This window comes from Strigops habroptila, chromosome 18 (genome assembly GCF_004027225.2).
Source record: "Strigops habroptila isolate Jane chromosome 18, bStrHab1.2.pri, whole genome shotgun sequence".
Taxonomy (NCBI): domain Eukaryota; kingdom Metazoa; phylum Chordata; class Aves; order Psittaciformes; family Psittacidae; genus Strigops; species Strigops habroptila.
Genome location: NC_044294.2, coordinates 2522720 through 2544892, shown reverse-complemented (window position 1 = coordinate 2544892; position 22173 = coordinate 2522720). Strand labels below are relative to the sequence as shown.

At 49.6% G+C, this 22173-nt stretch overlaps 4 protein-coding genes across 10 annotated transcripts in view; 1 reads left to right on the top strand and 3 right to left on the bottom strand.

Moving 5' to 3' along the window:
• The window catches only part of CCND3 (cyclin D3), a 35638-nt gene extending 29697 nt beyond the window's left edge, over positions 1–5941 (bottom strand). The window contains exon 1 of the mRNA XM_030473658.1: positions 5344–5941. Coding sequence (XP_030329518.1) covers positions 5344–5766 — 423 coding nt within the window. The 5' untranslated portion in view covers positions 5767–5941. The remainder of the gene's footprint in view (positions 1–5343) is intronic.
• Positions 5942–5950: 9 nt separating this feature from the next.
• On the top strand, positions 5951–14697 carry TAF8 (TATA-box binding protein associated factor 8). 3 transcript variants are annotated; one of them, XM_030473656.1, is made up of 8 exons: positions 5951–6059; positions 9330–9506; positions 10291–10389; positions 10654–10716; positions 11157–11281; positions 11540–11687; positions 12386–12528; positions 12955–14697. In XM_030473656.1, the coding sequence occupies exons 1-8, from the start codon at positions 5966–5968 to the stop codon at positions 13096–13098; spliced, it is 993 nt and encodes a 330-aa protein (XP_030329516.1). In that variant the 5' UTR covers positions 5951–5965; the 3' UTR covers positions 13099–14697. The 3 variants fall into 3 exon arrangements, with proteins under 3 accessions (XP_030329516.1, XP_030329517.1, XP_030329515.1); XM_030473657.1 differs by having other exon boundaries at positions 5966–6059; positions 9350–9506; XM_030473655.1 differs by lacking the exon at positions 5951–6059 and having other exon boundaries at positions 9049–9506; positions 12955–13099; positions 13384–14697.
• Positions 14698–15425: 728 nt separating this feature from the next.
• Positions 15426–17834, bottom strand: PIFO (primary cilia formation). Of its 5 annotated transcripts, none has more exons than XM_030473652.1 (6): positions 17619–17834; positions 17363–17505; positions 17087–17185; positions 16424–16557; positions 16043–16169; positions 15426–15623 (listed from the first exon to the last, which is right to left on the bottom strand). In XM_030473652.1, the coding sequence occupies exons 1-6, from the start codon at positions 17644–17646 to the stop codon at positions 15555–15557; spliced, it is 600 nt and encodes a 199-aa protein (XP_030329512.1). In that variant the 5' UTR covers positions 17647–17834; the 3' UTR covers positions 15426–15554. The 5 variants fall into 5 exon arrangements, with proteins under 5 accessions (XP_030329512.1, XP_030329513.1, XP_030329509.1 ...); XM_030473653.1 differs by having other exon boundaries at positions 17767–17815; XM_030473649.1 differs by having other exon boundaries at positions 15452–16169.
• Positions 17835–18319: 485 nt separating this feature from the next.
• LOC115602475 (acidic mammalian chitinase-like) lies at positions 18320–20252 on the bottom strand. Its single transcript, XM_030473648.1, has 7 exons — positions 20180–20252; positions 19950–20074; positions 19698–19806; positions 19421–19606; positions 19164–19283; positions 18930–19071; positions 18320–18608 (listed from the first exon to the last, which is right to left on the bottom strand). Exons 2-7 carry the CDS (start codon positions 20069–20071, stop codon positions 18370–18372), a joined length of 918 nt encoding a protein of 305 aa, XP_030329508.1. The 5' UTR covers positions 20072–20074; positions 20180–20252; the 3' UTR covers positions 18320–18369.
• Between the last annotated feature and the right edge of the window lie 1921 nt (positions 20253–22173).

The following is a 22173-nucleotide window of genomic DNA, read 5'->3' as shown; positions in this document are numbered from 1 at the left end:
GGTTCTCCAGATATTGCCCAGATCCATTTTAAAGATGAGGAAAACCCACAAGTACAAAAGGGAAGCTTATTGCTGCACACAAAGACTAGAGCCAGGCCCTGGATGCTGGTGTCCTGCTCCTTGCATCCCAGCAGCAGCCCAGTTTGTACCACATCACCCAGCACTGTGGGAAACACCTCCAAGAGCTGGTAAAACCCTTCAGTCCTACTTAGTTTAGCCATGTCCATGCACGAGACCCAGCTGAGGCACGTGGGCTCTTCAGAACCCATCCAAAGAGCTTCCCCATCCTTTGGGAGAGGGAAGCACTCATGGAAAGACACCAAGCTCAGCTGGGATAGGTGTTCTCAGAAGGCTTTTCCAAGCTTTCATGTTCTCTGAAGCACAGCTCACAGCATGGCCCATGAGCTGCTGCAGGAGGCCCTCGTGCTGGCCCCAACTGCTCCCTGCTCTGATAGAGGAGCTACCAGAGCCCATCCTGGGGAGCACAGGACCCATCCCTGGCCATGGAGGAGCAGGATTCCTTCCCCCACTTCTACCCTGCAAAGACAACACCCACCGTGTGGTTTCCTGACACACCAGAGATACTTGTCAAGGCAGCAAGAACCCAGATGTGGGAAGTGGCCTCCTCCGAGCTGAGCTCTGTCGGTGCTGGTGCTCCGGGGTAAGGCTGTCACCCTGTGGGGCCAGCAGCAACACCTCACACACTGCAAAGCATCAAAGGCACATGTGAGGCAGCTCTGCCTCGGAGCTGAGGTGGCTTCATCTGGCAAACTGTCAGCCACAGGGTGCACAAAACACGCAGGAGAGATTATCCTGGCGCAGCTTTAATGCTGACAACTGCTTTACAAGAGACACGGTGCCCACCTTGCTGTTCCTCCCCCAGCCTGAAGGTCTGAATCTCTTGAAGATGACATTTAAAAGTCAGGCAGATACTTGAGATGGGGAATGGGCTGATGGCTCAAGGGAAAATATGCCAAATGTGCATACAGGGATAATTAATGTAATGGGGATTTACTGCAATGACACATTGCATTTGCCACTTCTTGGTCAAGGATGAATGAGAAGAGAGGGATTCAAGATTTAGGGAGTTCAGGGTCAGATATATCAACCCATGACTGTTCCATCTACGTGAGGGACAAGGGAGAGGCAACGTGTCTCTTCTCCCAGAGTCCCTTGAACTGGTTTTAACATCCCCACCAGCCAGATCATCATCAGCCCTTGCCAAGGCAGGAGAGGGGCTGGGCTGGACAAGTACCAGCTCTGCTGAACATGCCACTGGCTCTCCCTCACACCACTGGGGATATTGATTTCCAGCACCACTGACACCAAGGGACTGTCAGGGTCAGTCACATCCAGCATCTGCCATGTCCAAAGCACCTGCAAACAGTCTGCCCCCAAAGCAAGGATGGGAAGTCAGGATGACAGCTTGCAGATAAGCCTGGGCAGAGAACTTGTCATCCTCTCCAGTACAGCACTGCCATAAGAATCTGGGCTGGAGAACATCCCCTGAACCTGGCTGTGTTCCTCTGCCTGTCCTCTCAAACCAACATCTGCTGTTCCTCAGAAAGTGAAGTTCACATCTAATGGGTTGCACAAAAGCAGCTCATCACCTTTGGACCCTAAAGCTTCAGGCAAACAGGGACAGAATGGAGAACATCATCCCCTGAGTCACTGATGAGGCAGGATGAGCTGACCAGAGATCTGCAGGAGCTCTTGGCAGCGCTGCCTTGGGCAGCCCGGAGGTGTGGGTTTACATGCTTGGGGGATGAGCCACAGCACTGACTCAGGAGCACAGCAGGAGCTGGGGGAATGGGAAGGGACAGCTTCTGCATCAGTGTTGAAATTAAAGGCCCAGCAGGTAGCAGTCACTTGAAGCAGTGAAGATGCTCTGACGCTCTGGTTTGGCCAAACAGGGCTCATCCCTAAGGAGCAAAAGGAGACACTGAGTGGCAGGGCAGGAGCAGCAGGGACTCTCCAGGCTCCTCTTCCAGCACAGACACTGCTGTATGGCATCACCTCAGCAGGATGCTGGCTCTGCTGCCTGCTCAGAGCTGCCTGTAAGCACCACATCGGTGCAGCTCAGCAGCTGAACCCCAGCACTACCTGCTCAGAGCCAGCCCTGCCATGCCTGGGAGCGTGCTGCACCCTTGAGGAGCCCTATGAAGCGCACTCCCCTCTGAAGAGCTGCATCTTATCTCCTGTTGCAACCCTGCTCTGTTAGATCAAAGAGCTCTCTCCCACCAGCCACCTTCTCCCCTCGTGGTTATTTATAGGTCTGACTAAACAGCTTCAAGCTTTACTATGTGAAAGTGCGAACTGTGCATCTGCAGCCCCTGCTCACACACTGAGGTGCATCCTGCACCCTGGAAACTCTCCTGACCCCCTGCCCACGGTGCATGGGTTTGGAAGGGGAATGTAAATTCCAGATGGGACCCCTGGGCACTATTCAGAGCTCCCAAGACCAAACAACAAAGCCAGCAAGAAACCTGCCAGGGGTTTACTTGAAGAGGCTTTAATCAACACACATGTATGTTGTCAGCAATTCTGCTGCTTTAGAGATGAGGAGAACAACAAAGAAATAATGTGTCTCAAAACAGTGAAGAAAACACTAAAACAATAGCAGGAAGGTTGGTGTAAGATCTCTCATTCCTGCAAGGCATAAAACCAATGTCATTGCAGGGAAAAACACCCAAACACTCTCAGCTGGGCACTTTCTTCCTTGCCCAGCAGCTTCCTGCACATCTCAAGTGTGTGTCACTGTCAAACTGCAGGACTAAACCCCCAAAGCTGGTTCCTCAAGGAATTTAGGGGCTCACAGGAGCTTTGCAGCAACAAGTGGGTGCAGGGATGGTTTTAGTGGCATCCTCACAGCTCAGGGGTGCAAGAATCAAAAGTCACTGCTGGGGAGTTTGGGTTCTGAATTAAGTTGCTCAGAAATAAGCCCATTGTGGTAAATGCCCCATCCCTGGCAGTGTTCAAGGCCGGGTTGGACACAGGGGCTTGGAGCAACCTGCTCTAGTGGAAGGTGTCTCTGCCCGTGGCAGGGGGTGGGTCTGGAGGAGCTTTAAGGTCCCTTCCTACCTAAACCAGTCTGTGACTGGTCACAACGTGCCCTCTGGTGGCGATGGGGCAGATCCAGAGTGTGTCAGCGTTGGCACCATGACATTTAAGAGCACAAAGAACAGGGGATCACTTGGGCTGTTGAACACATGCTGCAGAATCCAACCCCTGCATCAAACCCCCTCAGAACCTTGAGCCTCCCCTACCCAAAGGGGCCCGAGTCACCGGTTCCACACCAGTTTCCAATATGGATTTCAGCACCTTCACAGCTTCCCCTCTGGGAGTGGACATCCAGAACAACAGCTCAGCTGGATCTCAGTGCTGATGTTCTTCTGTCAGTGTCACACACCCGGGAATCCCACCTCCTACCTCTGCATGTGAATCCGAGTAAACACACACGAGCTTTTTCCTTCCTCAGTCTGACACCAATGTGAAAGTGGGTTTTGGTGTTGGAAAGACACGAGGACATAGGGACAGGTATAGGGACGTGGGGACAACCACAGCACACACAAGCACATGGGGATGAGCGTGGGAAGAGCTTCCCCAGGGTCCCACACCACCACCACGAATATTTGGATGTCAGATGCTGCTTTTGATCAGCTCTGAAAACAGCTCACAAGGAATTCCAGTGCTTACAGATGGGGAAATGACTAGAGCCCAGAATAATACAACACATCACCCCACTAACCACAGCCCCCCCCAGGAGCATCCCATCCCCTTCCCAAACCAAAGCCCCATGAGCACAAAGAGTTACAGACTTGAACGGTTTGGGTTTCTGAACTTTGCCTATGAAGTTTGGGGAAGGAATTCCAAAACAATATTCCCAAGAGAGCAGGGAACAAGCACAGGGCTGGGAAGTGTTATTTACACAATAGCTCCCACACATGGGGAGATGGGGTAATGCAGGACATAGGGAGAGAATAAGCAAAAGGTGTTAGAGGGGCAGGCACCAGCAAGTGAGACAGAGGGAGGTGAAGGGCTCTATAAATCAGGGGTTAATGCTCCACAGAAGGGTGCTGGGTCCCAGTCCATGTCCTTCAGGATTGTGTCTGTGCTTTACACGAAGCAGATCAGTGCATAAACACCCCTGAAGGCAAGGACTGAATCCAGGTTTGCTTCATTCTACACAAGGGCTGTAAATAACAGACTGACATTACAAAGTACTGGAGACAAGAGAGCAAGAAGAGCCTGTCCACAAGGAATAAACCAACCAGGAGTCACGGATCAGTTATCTTGTGCTGTATTTATACTGCACCCCCCAAAATCTGCGAGGTAACTCAGCTAAATAACATCTTCATCCTCCTTAGTGCATAGATGGGGAGGGAAGAGACTGAGTGACCAGAGCAGACTGGAGTCCTGATCTGCACATCTCAAACACATGCATGGTGCTCCCCAACTCAGCACTGGGCCCTTCCAGGTATCTTCTGCCCCAAACAATTCAGGATCTGCTCCACAGCACTAATCACTGATGATCTTTATTCCCCTGCTGAGTGGGGCTGGCATGTTACGAGGAGATACTGCCTCACTCAACACTCTGATGGACACAACGTTGATCACCAAAGCACCTGCCCACACTTTCTTCCTCACTTAACTCATCCCCTACAAGAGCAATTCGTCCATGGGTTGAATTAACTTGATGCAAGCTGAGACTAAAGGTCATGATGCTTCTCCTGGTACCAGTCTGAAACTCCTACAGACATTTCAGGCTCAGCCCAAGCCTGCAGCAGCACCACATGGATGTTTTCGGTCCAAATCTGCCAGAGTTCACTTTTTCCCATCCAAACAACCAGGGGCTGACAATTCTCAAGAGTTACCCAGCAAAGTACAACCTACTAAAGTTAAGCTATCGCATGTCCCCTCTTTTAGCTTCATCTACAATGGCAGCTTACTCCCTAGCAGGCAGACCTCCAGAAGCCCCTCAGCTGGATGCCCCCAGGGCTCAGCACCTCTTAACACAGCTCTACATCTCTTCTTAACACACGAGGGGCTGAGATCCTCCCCCATCTCCACCACAAAGCCCTGGCAGGGATGCACATCGCTGCTGTGTGACAGCAAAGGGGCTGCCCCCCAGTTTGGCAGAACACTGATGCCCTGGGAATTCACATAGGGACACTGCAACGAGAAACAGCCCCCCCAGACAAACCTTCATGACCCCCTCATGGTACATTAAGATCTTCAGCACAGTCCACTCCACCAGCCCTCCTCTAGCAGCTTTGCTTGTCCCTGCGCACATCAGAGTCCCCTCTACATCACATTTTCAATCTCCAAAACTACGTTTCCTACCTTTGATGATGATGAAGTGTCCTTCTGCAGGCATCTCTGCTTTGAAGAATCCAGCCTCCCCCTTCCTCTGCCTCCTCTCTTCCCGCATCCGTGAGCAGGTTTTGCCGCTGCCGCAACCCCAGTGGAAGCCGCCTTCTCACCGACCCCAAACGCGAGCAGCACCTTCCATTCCCAGCAGGGCCCACGTTGTTTACATCGCTCTTTTCCGCCCCCCTCACACGCAGCCGCAGGTTCACACCGTGTTCTTGCTCTCCCACACCCGGCCCCGAGCAGGAAGCGAGGGGTGGCAGCTGGAGCGCGGTGGTTTCCTGCCCTCTCTTGCTGAAAACAACGGGGCACCACAGCTTGTATCGGCGCGATCTCACCACACGAGCGGGAACGCTGAGGCGCGGCTTGGAGCAGCTCTGGCTCCACACAGCCCATGGGGACGGGGTCCCCGGTACTTCTGAAGCGTTAATAGGGAATGTTTTCCTCAGGGGCACGACCCGGGGCGCTCCTCCCGGGTGCCCGCGGGGTGTGAGGGCCCCTGCGGCAGCACAGCCCCGGGGGCGCTGCCGGGGGTCCCGGCCACAGGGACGGGCCGAGCCCCCCGCCATCTCCCTCACGTACTACAAGTCCCACAATGCACCGCGCGACTGCCACAGCGCGCTCCGCGCATGCGCACCGCTCTGTATGGCTCCAAGATGGCCGACACAGCGACCGGTGGCTCCGGCACGGTAACGGCGGCTCCTTCACCGGGACGCGGGGAGGCAGCGGAGGGAGGACCCCGCGGCACCGGGCGCGGCGGCGGTGGCGGCGGCGGCGGCACGGGGCCTCCGCGGCGCTGAGGGGGCTGCGGCCTGCCCGCGGGGCTTTGGGGCGGGGGGGGGCTGAGGGGAGGGGCGCGCTGATTGGCTGAGTGGCCCGAGGGAGGCGGGGCTCGGCAGCTGGGTTTGATTGGCCGGGAGGGGGCCGCGGGGCGGCTGTTTTAAAGGGGCCGCGTCCAGCGGCATCCTGATGTGTGTGAGAGTGTGTGTGTCTGTGTATAGGTATAGATAGGTATGTGTGTATGCATATGTGTGTGTGCATGTGCAGTTATATATGTACATGTGTATACATATGTACGTGTGTATTTCTATATTTATGTATGAGTGTATGTATACGTGTGTGTATGTATGTATATGTATGAGAGTATGCATATGTGTGAGTGTACCTGTATGTACATGTATGTACACGTGTATATGTGAGTATATGTATGTATATATGTATATGTAGATGTGTATGTATGTATATGTGTGTATGCATATGTTCTTGTTTACATGCGTATATGTACATGTGTATGCAGATGTATGTTTGTATGTATTTGTATGTGTATGTATATGTATGAGTGTATGTATACCTGTGTGTATGTATGTATACGTCTGAGAGTATGCATATGTATGACTGTACCTATATGTACATGTATGTACATGTGTATATGTGTGTATGTATATGTACATGTGTATGTATGTGTGTATGTATATGTGTGCATGTATATGTACTTGTGTACAAATATATATGTACACGTGTATGCATATGTACGTATGAATGTGTATATGTATGTATGAGTGTATGTATACATGTGTTTATATATACATATGATTGTATGCATATGTATGCATGTATCTACATGTACATGTATGTACACATGTATTTGGCAAGGGATGTAAAAGATAACAGGAAAGGATTCTATAGATACGTAGCAAATAAAAGACAGGCTAGGGACAATGTAGGCCCTCTCCAGAAGCTATCAGGAGAACGGGCTACCATGGATTTGGAGAAGGCTGAGGTTCTTAATGACTTCTTTGCCTCAGTCTTCACCAGCAAATGCTCTGACCACACAACCCAAGTCTTGGAAAGCAAATGCAGGGACTGTGAGAACGAAGACCTAAGGCCCACTGTAGGAGAGGATCAGGTTCGAGACCATCTTAAGAACCTGAATGTGCACAAGTCCATGGGACCTGATGAAATCCATCCACGGGTCCTGAAGGAGCTGGCGAATGAAGTTGCTAAACCACTGTCCATCATATTCGAAAAATCCTGGCAGTCAGGTGAAGTTCCCGATGACTGGAAGAAGGGTAATATAACCCCCATTTTCAAGAAGGGGAAGGTGGAAGACCCGGGGAACTACAGACCAGTCAGTCTCACCTCTGTGCCTGGCAAAGTCTTGGAACAGTTTCTCCTGGAAAACATGCTAAGGCACATGAAAAACAACGAGGTGGTTGGTGACAGCCAACATGGCTTCACTAAGGGGAAATCCTGCCTGACCAATTTGGTGGCCTTCTATGATGGAGCCACGGAACTGATGGACAGGGGCAGAGCAGTTGATGTCATCTACCTGGACTTGTGCAAAGCATTCGACACTGTCCCACATGACATCCTTGTCTCTAAATTGGAGAGACATCAATTTGATAGATGGACCACTCGGTGGATAAAAAACTGGCTCGATGGCCGCACGCAAAGAGTTGTGGTAAATGGCTCGATGTCCAGTTGGAAACCTGTAACGAGTGGTGTCCCTCAGGGATCGGTGTTGGGACCGGTCCTGTTCAACATCTTTGTCAGTGACATGGACAGTGGGATTGAGTACGCCCTCAGCAAGTTTGCCGACGACACCAAGCTGTGTGGTTCGGTTGATACGCTGGAGGGAAGGGATGCCATCCAGAGGGACCTTGACACGCTTGTGAGGTGGGCCGATGCCAACCTTATGAAGTTTAACCAAGCCGAGTGCAAGGTCCTACACCTGGGTCGGGGCAACCCCAGGCACTGCTACAGGCTGGGCAGAGAAGAGATTCAGAGCAGCCCTGCAGAGAAGGACTTGGGGGTGTTGGTTGACGAGAAGCTTAACATGAGCCGGCAGTGTGCGCTTGCAGCCCAGAAAGCCAACCGTATCCTGGGCTGCATCAAAAGAAGCGTGACCAGCAGGTTGAAGGAGGTGATCCTGCCCCTCTACTCTGCTCTTGTGAGACCTCACTTGGAGTACTGCGTACAGTTCTGGTGTCCTCAACATAAAAAGGACATGGAGCTGTTGGAGTGAGTCCAGAGGAGGGCCACGAAGATGATAAGAGGGCTGGAGCACCTCCCATATGAAGACAGGCTGAGAAAGTTGGGGCTGTTCAGCCTGGAGAAGAGAAGGCTGCGTGGTGACCTCATAGCAGCCTTCCAGTATCTGAAGGGGATCTACAAGGATGCTGGGGAGGGACTCTTCCTTAGGGACTGTAGTGGTAGGACAAGGGGTAATGGGTTCAAACTTCAACAGGCGAAGTTTAGACTAGATATAAGGAAGAAGTTCTTTACGGTGAGGGTGGTGAAGCACTGGAATGGGTTGCCCAGGGAGGTTGTGGATGCTCCATCCCTGGCGGTGTTCAAGGCCAGGCTGGACAGAGCCTTGAGCCACATGGTTTAGGGCAAGGTGTCCCTGCCCATGGCAGGGGGGTTGGAACTAGATGATCTTAAGGTCCTTTCCAACCCTTACAATTCTATGATTCTATGATTCTATATATGAGTATATGTATATATGTATGTATATGTACACGTGTATGTATATGTACATGTGTATATATGTACTTGTGTACATATGTATATGTACATGTGTATGTATATGTACATATGAATGTATTTGTATATGTACGACTGTATGTATATGTGTGTTTATGTATGTATACGTATGATTGTATGCATGTGTATGCATGTGTCTATATGTACATGTATGTACACATGTATATATGAGTATGTGTGTATATGTATGTATATGTACATATGTATGTATATATGTGTGTATATATATGTACTTATGTACATATGTATATATATGTGTGTATATATGTACTTATGTACATATGTATATGTACCTGTCTATGTATGTATATGTGTGTATGTATACGTGTGTGTGCATATGTACTTGTGTACCCACATGCGTGCCCACGTGCGCGCACACGCGCGGCGGGGCGGCTCGCTGCGCGCTGTCCCAGCGGGGCTCTCGGTGCCGCAGAGGCCGGGCGGGAAGCAGGCGAGCACCCCGGCCGATAACTACTACCTGGCTCGGAGGAGGACGCTGCAGGTGGTGGTGAGCTCCCTGCTCACCGAGGCCGGCTTCGAGAGCGCCGAGAAGGCGGCGGTGGAGACGCTGACGGAGATGCTGCAGAGCTGTGAGTGCCCGGGGAGCTCACCCCGAGGCTTCCCCTTACCCTGCTGTCACACTGGCTCTTCACACTTCCGTGGTTTTGGTCGTTTCCCCCCCCGTTTTTATTACCTTGTGTTAATTGCGTTAGCAAAAGCAGGAGGCTGGACTGGTGGCTAGAGCTCAGCCCTGGAGTCACGGGTTCCTTGAGCACACGGTGTCTCTCCACACTCAGAAACACTGATTTATCTTATCTGCAAGTTCCTGGGGTGAAGGGATGGAGAGTAGCCTTGAAGAGAAGGACTTGGGGGTGTTGGTTGATGAGAAGCTCCCCATGGCCTGGCCGTGTGTGCTCACAGCCCAGAAATCACCCATGTGCGGGGCTGCATCCTCAGAGTGTGAGCAGCAGGTTCAGCCTGGAGAAGGCTCCTTAAGGGGACACCGTAGAGCAGCTCCAGTGCCTAAAGGGGCTCCAGGAAACCTGGAGAGGGGCTTTGGACAAGGGCCTGTAGGGACAGGACAAGGGGAATGGCTTTAACCTGCCAGAGGGGAGATTTAGATGAGCTCTTAGGCAGAAGTTCTTCCCTGGGAGAGTGCTGAGGCGCTGGCACAGGGTGCCCAGAAGTGTTCAACGCTTTGATTTTGTCCATGCTTTAATTTTAAATGCACAAGCTGTAAGACACTGGATTCTAGGATCTATTTTTCATTCCTTGATCAATTTGCTAAAGATTCACTTCTCTGAAGCTACGAGCATGTGCTCAGTGACTGACTCGAAGATCTGATGGGGTTTGTTGGTTTTTTTTCCCCCCCAGATATCTCCGAAATGGGAAGGAGCGCCAAGTCCTACTGTGAGCACACAGCCCGGACACAGCCCACGCTCTCTGATATCGTGGTTACTCTGGTGGAAATGGGTGAGTGGTTGATGGCACCCCCTGATTCCAGCAGCCTGCACTGCAGAGCTGGGTGTGCTGCGTTGCTAGGAAGCTCTGTCCCCCCCATTCTGGTGTTTGTGGGCTCCATATCGCTGCTGTGGATGCAGTATGAACATATACAGAGTGCATCATCTTCTTTCTCATGTAATTTGGAGCCCTTGTAGAAAAACATGGTAAAGCTTAAGAGGGGGGATTTGGGGCAGGATAAATGGTGTGATTTCTGTTTCCTCTTTTGTGTTCCAGGGTTCAATGTTGAAACGCTTCCCGCATATGCCAAGCGCTCCCAGAGGATGGTCATCACTGCCCGTATGTAGGAGATCCCTTCTCTTCTTGTGCAGGAAACTGGAAATAATTTGGCATTCCTCTCTGCTGGTGTCCAGAGAGCTCCAGGTTTTCTGGTGGAGGATGCAGGCCGGTGCTCCTGGAAGTGCTGGTTGGTTTAAGGGCTCCTGTAGTGAGCCCTTAGGTGCAGGGAGGCTGCTTCTGCTGAGTCAGTGCCTTTGCTGCAGCATCCTCAGTGCACGTGAGAATCCTCAATGCAGTTTTCTTCTCCTTGTGTAGGAGAGAGGGGTCAAGTAACTCATGTTCCCTTTTGGAATGAGAAACCCAATGGGAAATTACTGCTTGTGGGATGTGCTCTGTCCCTGCTATAGGCGGGGGTCACAGCTCAGTATGGGCTGGCACTTTATGCCTCACTCTTGGCAGAATGAAGCCACTGGTCTCTGTGTGTGTGTGTTTTACTGCAGCTCCTGTGACAAACCAGCCCGTGACTCCCAAAGCCCTCACAGCCGGGCAGAACAAGCCTCATCCATCCCACATTCCCAGCCATTTCCCGGAGTTTCCAGATCCTCACACTTACATCAAGACACCAGTGAGTGAAAAAAAGTTTTGGTGCCGTTTGGGACCTGTTTGAAGTCAGTGACACCAGGACTGGTGTATTTTTACTGCAGTACTTGGACTGGTCATCTAAAGCATTGCTTCTGGTTTAATATATCACTTGTTGTTTGTGGGTTGCACTTGCTGTAGGTTTCTGGCCCATCGACATCTGTAGCTCTCTGAAAATCCATGTTGGTGGTGTGAACTTCAGCTGTCTAATGGTGTTCTTTATCTTTCCCTCCCTTCTCCACAGACGTACCGGGAGCCTGTATCTGATTATCAGGTCCTGCGGGAGAAGGCAGCATCGCAGCGGCGCGACGTGGAGAGAGCTCTGACCCGCTTCATGGCTAAGACAGGAGAAACACAGAGTCTCTTCAAAGACGATGTCAGCACGTTCCCCCGTGAGTACCTGTAAATGACTCCCTTACGAGGGCTTGCTGCTGCAGGAGGTGAGTGCCGAGTGCTCACGTTGTGTTTGCCCTTCCAAGGCACTGGAAGGCTGGGAAATGAGGAATTCTCTATTTAAAATGGGGATGAAAACCAGAATCAAAGGCTTCCACCCTCACCAAAGGCTCGCTTTCTTCTGCTGGTGGCTGATGGGTGTTAATTTCGAAGCTCATCCCAATCCTGTCGCTGTAACCTCTGTCCCTCTGTAACTTCTGAACAAGTGATTTCTTCTCTCTCTCATTTTTGTGGTAGGCAGCGGAGGTTTTCCTGTTTCTCCGTCCACAAAGCAGTGATGAGAATTCCCACTTTCCCAGGCTCACTGAAGGCACAGATGCAAAAGTTATCTTAAGGGGAACTAAGCAATGCTTATGATATGGAGGTCAGGAAGGATTTTTTATGTTGCTATAATGCTGTGTCCTTGGCTGGAAACATAAAGGGGCCTCAGGAAATAGAAAATTAGAGACTGCCATCTCTTAGGGACAGGATATTTCATTCCTGATTCCTGACAGGAACAGGAAAAGAACATCTGTGTTTAAAACCAGAACCAGTGAAAGTGCTTCATCTAAGTAACTGGTTGGCTTTGTGCTTCATGATCTCTGAGTTGAGGAGTCTTCTCCCAGCTTGCTGACTGTGTCCTTTTCCCTAACCCTAGTGATTGCTGCCAGGCCTTTCACCGTCCCTTACCTGACAGCTCTTCTCCCCTCTGAGCTGGAGATGCAGCAAATGGAAGAAACAGATTCATCTGAGCAAGACGACCAGACAGACACCGAGAACCTGCCCCTGCACATGAGCACGGTACGCTCAGCCGGAGAGGTCGAGGTCTCTTGGGCCTGACTTTCTTCAACTTATGAAACCTGGTTCTTTGCCTGTCTTACTTGCAGCTGGGCAGAGTGGGTGGAAAAAGGCAGCATGGGTTGTGTTTTACCAGGTGTAAATGGCTAAACACTGTCATGGTTCTTTAACTTCCTGCAGGGTGCAATGCAAAATGAGGTTGGATCATGACCTTTCGGTCCAACCTTTGTTTCAGAGTGATTGTCCCACACTGTTCCCAAAGAGGGTGGTCTTGTGTTAGAAATCTGGAGTCCTCACCTTTAATGCAGCTCCATGTGCTGCTGTTTGTCTTGGTTGTTGCTGTTGATGATGTTTTGCCCATAGGTTATGTGGTTTGAACTTCTAAGTCTTGTTTAACCTAACTTTGGTTGTTTATACATATGTTGGCAGGATGATTCAGGACCTGAGAAGGAGAACGCTTCAGTGTTACAGCAGAACACCTCCCTGTCAGGCAGTCGGAACGGGGAGGAAAACATGATAGACAATCCCTACCTCCGGCCAGTGAAAAAGCCCAAGATCCGCAGAAAGAAGTGAGGTGTGTGGCCAGTTGGCTGCTCAGAGGAAGAGAAACCTGGAGGGGATTTCACCTTCACAGTGGTGGGTGAGAGGCATGGAGCAAGACAGGAGAGGCAGAAGCAGAATGAGCTCTCTCTGCCTGGTGAACTGCACTCTCATCCTGGTCTGCAATGCTCCCTCTTCTCCCTCTGCTCTCCTGCTGACTTGGAATGGTCAATGGTCAATTGCCATAAAAGCATTGAAGGCTACTGGGTTCCAGATGGGAATTGTCTGGCTTACTTTGGTTTGTTCTTACTGTCGCAGGATTTACCCTCTGAAGAGATGGGGGACATGGAGGTTCTTGCCACTCAGTGCTTCCCAGCGGGCTCTGCAGGATACAAAGGCATAATTCATTTGTGGCTGGCTGGCAGGCTAGAAAAGAAACTTCTGCAACCAACCCTGCCTGGCCCTATAATCTAAGGAACATGTATTAACAGAGACAGAAAAATCTCAGAGAGGTTTTTTTCTTTGGATTCTTGGCAGGTAAAAGCAAACAGACCTTTCCTTTGTAAACTAAAGGTGGCTGATGTGTTGGTAAGAGTGTACAGAGTGAGGATGGCATTTTATTCCCACTTTTCTGTCTGCGGCTGCACTTCAAAGTGCTAAGTGTGGTGTTTACCCTGTTCTGCTTTGAGATTATTTTCCAGCAGTGTGAATGGCAGGATTCAACAGCTGCTTCAGGCTATTTTTCAGTTCTATTGTTAGTTTTAACACAGCACAACTCCTTTGAGAGTTCATGCCTCCACCAGTTGGTTTGAAAGATGCTGTGCTAAAAAACTTGGAATGTGGAATAAAGCTGTATTGATAAAGCAGTCCCCAAGGCCATTCTATCAATTGCACTTTATTTTGTCCAAAACGAGCTTTTATCAATAGAAGTTGCTCTTTTTCTCCCCCGCTTTATTTCCCTGGAGCAGAAGACTATTACAGCAGTGAAAATAACTGGTGATGGGAGTATTGTAATTGTTAGCTCATTCTGGAGGGCTTTGCTTTAATTTTCCTCAACCTTTTCTTAGGCAAAATAGAAGTTAAATCTCTTTGACAAAAGACTTCTGTAGTTTGGTCCAGTCTCCAGAGCATCTCTTCTGGATGAAAACGTGGTGCAGGGAGAGGCAGCAAAGACTTGCCAGGCAGCTCGTGGTTTCCTAGAGCAGGAGCTGAGTGCAAGAAGCCTGTTGCAGTCCCCAGGGAGATCAGGGTTCTGTATGTGTACATGTGTGCAGTTAAGGCATCCTCCCAGGCCTCCCTCTTCCCCATCACCCAGGGAAAAGGGAGATGAAAAGGAGTGATTGTTTCAGTGAGAATGGAGGTGTTCCTGCCAAACATGCTGGGCTCAGATCTCTAGCAAAAGAAGCCCTGCGTGTGCCATTGTCACTTCTGCTGGTGCCTTGGTTGTACAGAATAACAAATGTACAGAGATGGTGTGTATGTATGTATATATAAAAATGTTTATCTTTTTTTACGTGGATTAAGCATTTTTTCGTAAGGAGAAAACCCCTCGCTGGGGAGGGGAAAAGTGTAGAATGAAACCAGTGATTTTTATGTTCCTAATAAAAGAAAGTTTATCTCCTACAAGCAAAACTGGCTGAGTCCTTGAAGTTTTAGGAGTGGAGAAGCATCTGAATGCCCTAAAACCCAGGTCTTGAGACAGTGCAGTCTCCAGCGAACCATACCCCTTCCTTCAAGAGATGGCAACTGCAAATCAGCAAGTAAATCCCTTTGTGACAGCTGCTGCTACAAAGCAATCTCTTGTGGTTGTGAAGGGGCCAACGTGCCTAGGAGAGACAGGCAGCTGTTGCAGTGCAGATGTGAGAGCACTTGAAGACCAGAAGTGGGCAACTGGAAGAATATGCTTTGGTTTTATAGCTGAAACTGAGCTACAGGTAAACTTTGCTACAGAAACATGTAAATAGACCCAAAATATCTCAAAGCCTGCGTCGTGACTGGTAGTTATAACGAGAATGAATGTTGCCTGCTCTTAGCTTTCCCCTGAGGTCGAACCAAGCCTGTGATCATACAGATTGAGTCTGTGTGTGAAGGTTTGTAAATGTTTATAGCAATCCCTAGGGTCTCAGTTCTACATTACAGAAACAACTGATGATGAACTCCAGGGCCTTTCTGATTCAGACTACATTTATCTTAATTAGCAGCATGTTGCTCGCTCTTTGCTTGAGAATCTCTTCTTCATGGCAGGAGGGAAAAAGCTAGTAATGCAAAAGTACATCTTGCAGGGTCTGACCCATCCCATCCTCTTGCCCTCAGATGTGTGCTGCTTAGAGGTAGGCACAACTAGTGACAAGAAAGCTCTCTTTTTGCAATGCTTTTATTTGGAGAGGCTGGGTAGTGCAGATGAGTGTCTTCAGGAGCGGATGGGAAGCAAAGGTGAGTCCTGAGGTGCCCCTCTAGATGCAGGGGGACACGGCAGCAGCTCTGGCTCCTCAGCTGAAGTATAAACTCAGGTAGGCCACTCGGTTCCGGTGTCTCCTGAATTCTCTGTCTATGGTTATCTAAAAGACAACTATTAGATATTGGCAATGACAAGTGCTTCTGAACAGCACAGGAAGGTGTGAGATGGTGTCCAGAACCTTAAGCTACGTCTTAAAACACAAAGGTTTTGTTTTCAGCAGAGTTACGTGGGGAAATCTGTGCTCTGGTGCCCTGGGTTTCTCTCTTTGTGGATGGAAACTTTAAGAGCAAATTTATTAACAGAAGGGGTTGATTTTGAAGGATGGTAATTGTTTTTGCAAACCAGCATTTTCTGATAGAAAATCACTTTATATCTTGTGCCCCAGGCTAATAGAGCCATGTACCCAGCAGCCCAGTGAGGAAATGACGACAAAACACAGTGCAAACATGATGTAGCCATACAATTTTCTCTGTCAGAAGCATTGAGCCAGGAATAACATCCCCTTATCCATGTCCTTACCTTTTGTACCTCCATTTTTAGCATCCTCTTTGGTGGCATTGGCACTAAAGACCAGTCTGGAGACCCAAACTTCATCGGCCAAGTGATTCTTTTGTGTAATTGCTTGTCTGCTTCGTAAGTTCCAGGTCTAAAGAGAACAGGCACAAAGTAGCTTGTTTTGGAACTGGTGTGTGATGTTTGCAATAGCAGAAGTTACCTGCCCTACCTTGATCCATGGGAGAAACGCATGTTGTGGTATTCTAGTCATCAAGCAGGACTAAAGCAGGGAAGCTTTTTGAAGATAAAAAAGCATTTCTGGGACCTCAGGAACCTATCTCCCATTTGGGTCTTAGTATTTCTCTCTGCTTATTGTGAAAAATGTAAGAAAATGAGTTTCTTTACCCAGGGAAGAGTTCTCTATCTGAAGGCTTATGTGGAAATCTTGGTGCCTTAGTGGAGAATGGAGCATAGGCAGGCTGGAATTTCCTCTCTTTCTTCCAGAATGGCTGGTACTTTGCTGGGCTGGGAGTCACAGTCTGCAAGAGAGAAGATTTCTATAGGGAAGATTTTGTTCTGCAAACCATTCCTGCTCTGAGCAGCCAGCTGGGCATCACAGACCTGCTGTTCAGTGCATGCTTTGGCTGCTCCGATGGCATAAAAACCCCAGAATAGATCAATTCTATACTCCCTACCCTTACCCAGTGTGTCCTATGATGTCTCTCCTAATAAATGGTTAATCTAGAGAAGTTGAACCAGAAGACATAGTGTGTTTGTTCAGGCAGGATAGCTGATTTTGCCTCAATATGTGCACTTACATGTGTGTGTATGTGATACAAAGGAACGTGTGACATACAAATGCCTGTGTTGATGTTGCCAGAGCTCATATGTTCAGTGATCAGTCTCTAGGCTCAACACCTACCACTAGACTATGTGTAAGGAGATCTGTAGCTGCTGTATATATTAAGTTGGAGGCAGTCCCAGCAAATGTGATCAAAACTGATAGTCTATGTTGGGAACAGCCTCTTGCAAAGCTGCAGCTCTGCCACTTCAACATGTGCCTCTTACCTGTGGCTGTATTTGGGAACGCTGGGCTGTCCTCGCTCCTATCACGTAGCCTTTGATGCTCAGTGGTTTGTTTTCCCAGGAGTACCTGAAGCTGCTTCTCTGCAATTCAAAAGCAGAAGTGTCTTGCGGACACCATTTGCATTAGGGGAAGGGCAGAAGGACATGAGCAGCAGACGTTATTCCTATGAATTCCTCTCATTGCCATGGTCTTATTGCTCCTGTACTGTGTGTCTTCTGCGGAGGAAAAGCTCCGAGCATGAAAACTGAACAACTTACCTCTTGGCTGAGGTAACAGCCTGGCCCAAGCGAAGGCTCTCCCCTGATGGACTTCAGCTGGATTCCCAGCCTGTCTGGGGCATCGTGCAGAGGGAGCATTTTCCGCTCTTGGCATGTTCCAAATGAGATCTGCTTCTGCACGTCTGTGAGACCAGGAGATCAACCCATGCGGAGGTGACCACTTGCTGCTTTTTTCCCTTCTTAAGTCCCTGAGGCTGACCATCCCTTTGTCTTCCACATGGGAATTTCCCCTGACCTGCTTGTGCAGGGTCTGCCCTTTGCATGCCTGTTCCCTCCTTCCACAAAGGCTTCTTTTTATCCCAGCCTGAGCAAAGAGTAGCTTAGCAGCCTCTGGAAAAGCCCAAATGCCACCAGGGAGCTAACCTGGTGCCTGCAGGGCTCACCTCTTGGTTCCCCCTCTGCTGCCATGCTGCCAGGCTCAGGATGTGTGTGTACTCTCCAGTTGCTATAGACACGGAGCAGGGAGTGCTGGAGGGAATGCTGGTGATGGCAGCGCCGGAAGGGTGCAGGGAAAAGAGGATTAATAATGTCCCTGTGGATTGTGCTGTGATGACTCCTCTGAGGAGCTGCTGTTCTCACACTGTAAAGTCATAGGGGAGAGGTCTCAGGGGAAGCAGCGAGGACCCTTCTCTGTGATCTCCTTTGTGACACAACCCCATCTGCCCCGTTGTCTGCTCTCTTTTTCCCTCTGCCTGGCTCCCATGCTGGGGCAGCAAGAAACCCCTGGAAAACACCATCCTGGAATTAAGAGCAGCTTGTGGATTCAGGCCCTTCCCCAAGTACACGTGTGGATGTCATGAGAGAATCAGGGAGCATCGAAATACTAACAGCAAGATGAGTTGAAACAGCGAGGATTGGTGCTTTTGCAGAACACTTTATTTATCATCGTTCTTATTATCATCCCTCTTATTATCATCGTTCTTGTTATCACCATTCTTATTCCATTAGCTCAGAGGAGCCTGTTTGCTGTAACAGGATTGGCATCTTCACGGCCAGTTGCAGCAGGAGCAGCTGGTATCAAAGACAAGATTGCTCTCACAGCTCTGCACAATGGTTTCTCCATCCACGCAGTTGTAGAAGCTTCTCTGGCTGGCTGGATCTGCATAGAGGCCATTGGCCCTGCCAGCACAGAAGTCACTAACACTAGAGCCCCCGCTCTTACTTCCACCCGTGTTAGAGGGAGGCTCAGTGACAGGAGCGCTGGGCTGAGCTGCAGTCACCGAGTCTGAAATGAAAGCAAGAAAAGGGCTTATTTTTGCCTTCACAGACTCTCAGCCCTCCCCTCCCTTCAAAGACCCTTTAGTGGTGAGGTCTGCTGTTAAAGAGTGTTCCCCCAAAGCCTGGCCTGGTTCACAGCGGGTCCAAGTTACAATCTCCCTCCTTTATGCCAGGAGATGCAGAGTGAAGGAACCTTTCTGGGGCCATCTCTAGTTGTGGCTTCCGAAGGAAGCCTTTATCCACCAACGCTCCAGAGACGAAGGTTCCCAGATCTCTGAAGCCCTGCATCAGCAGTGAGCTAGAAGCACACACTACTCAAGCTACTCACTACTGTTCTGCACACCAAGACTGTTCTTCAAGGTGGTGATCAGGGGGTATTTGCCCTGCTGGCAGAAAGAGCCAGTGAAGTCATCCAGATCAAGGGTCCAAACCATAGCACCTCCAAAATTGTTCTTCTTCAGCCAGTCAACCTGTTCGGTGCCAGCGGAGAAACTCCAATGAGCCCCAGGACCTGCTATTGCAGGTGGCCTCTTGCCTTATTACAGCACACATCGCACCATACCTTGATGTTGAAGCTCTTGATGTTGTCGTAGCCAACCCACTCATTGCTCTTGTAGGCATAGGGCATGTCCTGGGGGGCATCCCAAGCCTGGGTGGCTCCAGAGTTCAGGAATGTGCAGATCTAGGGCAGAGAGGGAGAAGTTAGCAAGTGTCCTGCAAAGAAATAGTTGGGATATTACATGGGCTATAAATTCCTTGCTGTGAAGCTTGAGGAGTGTTTGTGGTGGTGGTGGCCAAGATGGGAGGGAACACACATACCTCATAGTAAGCCAAAAACCCAGCCTGCTTTGTGTAAGGTCCAGCTGGCCCAGGGCCTGATGTTGGTGCCCCAACAGCAGCATCAGATGGGCTTTGGAGGTCAAAGGTATGTCCATAGGTTGGGAATCCAACAAGGAGCTTCTCAGCTGGAGCACCACTGTTCTTCCAATAGTTCATAACATATTCCTATAACAAAAGCCATCATGGTTCAAGTCTGTGCTGAGATTTGTAGGCAGGAAGATGCCTTCTGCCACAGAGGCTCCCAAAATACACTTACAACACTGAGGTAGGTGTTACCATTACTGTAGAGAGGGCTGTTCTCCCCAGCTTGTCCATCCCCAGAGGTATAGAAATCATAAGTCATCACATGGATGTAGTCCAAGTACCTGCAGAGAACATTGTGCACATCTATCTTCTGGCCTGCTCAGACACCCAGACCTGTTTGTTCCTGTTTACCCACCCCTGGTACTTGCTGGGTACCACCTGAAGGAAGTGTCACAGAAACGATACCTGAGGGTTTGCTACTCACTTCCCAAGCTCAGGAATCTGGTAGCCAGCCTGGATGTTGGAAAGTCCTGAGGCAACGGCCGCGGTGACCATAAGACAGGGCTGGTTGATCTGTTGGGCTTCCTGCTCAAAGGCTGCCACCATTTCCTGTGGGATGCCAAGAAACAGGACCCACATGGACTCCCTTGGCTGAGGCTTTGCCTCTGGCTCTGGCCAGAGCTGTGTAGAGCAGAGAGCTTGGCCAAAACCCACCTTAACCAGGACAGTAAAGAGAGTCTTGTCCTGGGCTGGGCTGCCTCTGGAACCTCTGGAGCCAGAGTATTCCCAATCAATGTCCAGCATTGCTTTAGAGAAGTGGTTTTGTTCTCCCTGCCCTTGCTGTGGAGGTCAGGCAGGTCACTGGGGAAGCCTAATCTGGGGACAGACGCGCAGGTCAGTGAGCTATCAATCACAAACGCATTCCAGGTTTAGGTTTTGGATGTGGGAAGCTCAGGGATGTTGCCAATGGAAACCTGGGGAGAGCTGCGCCTGGTTTGGGTCTGATGTTCCTCATTGCAGGCGGGCACTTTGCTACCACCATGGAGGCATTCTGCTGCCAGAATGGTCCTCCTTAGTGTGGAGTGGTGTTCCTGGAAACCCCTTGGGAATTTCCTATGGGATTATACTCCAGATACGTCTGCATATACCTATATATATATAGCCTGTGTTGGGAGCAGCGGGGAGAAGCCATATTTCTTGGAGTAATCTAGATTACCATAGGATCAAGTATGGGCATTGCTATCTCCAACAATAGACGTTTTTCCCTTTAATGGTGGACACGTTTCCAGCTCTGGAGCCTTTTTCTCTCATTTCTGTCCCAAATTGTTCACATGAAGCTATTCAGGATTGTGGAAAGCCTGAAGCTTGTTTGCTGAAAGCTTTTGTGGAGGAAATGTGTAATGTTTGAAGGGAAAACAGAGGTAAGCTCCTTCTGCCAGCTCGCTACTCTTTTCCTTTGCCTCTTGGGAAAGTCATTCCATGAATTCAATGAAGAAATTGAGTTAAAGGAAGAGGTTTCCCTGCACATGCAGCTTCTCTGTTTGCAGTTAAATTCACCCTGAAAGCACTGCAGGAGCAAAATTCAAGTATTAGCATGTCGTTTTAACTAAGGAGAGCGTCTTCCTCCGGCTTTACAAGACTCAGTGGCTGGGTACTACCAGCAATTAAAACACTCAACGGTAGGTGTCAATGTTGCTCGCTCTTCCCTGTAGCTGGAATTCTTTCCTAGCAGCTTTCGGATGGCATTTCAAGAAGCAGTGGGCTTGCAGGCCAGAAAGCTTCGCTGCTGCTCCTCTCTGTTTCATCACAAATACAGAGCGGAGGTTAACAGGACATTTTTGGCACCTTCCATTACAAATGGAGTGCTTCATTCTGGCTGCAGAGAAACAACCAGGATAAAGGCTAATCTTTGTTCAGTTCATTGCCCCAGAGCTGTGTAACCCCCATAGGACATGAGTGGTTTAGAGTGAAAGAGGAGCTATTGAACAGTCATTTTGCTGATAAGCTCAGGAATCACATCTCCTATAAAAGAGCATCCCAGTGCCTTGGCAGAGTGCTGCTAAATCTATGCTTTTGGGCTATTTCAGATGTTTAACACACCTCCTTATATCTCTAACAAAGAATTTAGGCTACTTTCTCTCTCCTTCACCTTTCCTTACCAGCACAGCGAGTATTTACTGCAGGGGAAAATGGGCTCGAGCAGTCAGTTTATAGCTAGAAACATTCATTTCCCTGGCTCCATTTTATGTGTGTGCAGTCTTTGTAATGTGCCTATTCAAGTGGCTTTGGGTGAAGCACGCCTAAATTCGGCGTGGCCTTGGCATAAACCCCTTATTCATCTGCTGGGAAGAGGGGATTTGGAACCACCTCTGTTGTGTGTATGGTTCCCAAACCTTCCCTCTCTATTGGGCACTGTGGTGCAAGCCCTGGGTTTCACACTGGCAGAACATGAGACAAAGCAGCCACAGCAGATGAGTCACTGCAGTGGTAAATGTCACATCCTGACTGCAGCTCAGCAGGTTCTCCTAACCACCGCCTGGTTTGCCTCAAAGCTCAATGTACTTGATAAGCATTTTATCACGAAGATCAGAGCAATGTTCTCTCGTCCTTCCCGGCAAACTACATCTAAATCCAGCCATCTCCTTCCTGGCCATAGTAAGCAGCTTCAAACTCCTACCCAATGCTTGATCCTTCTGGGGTTCAGCTCC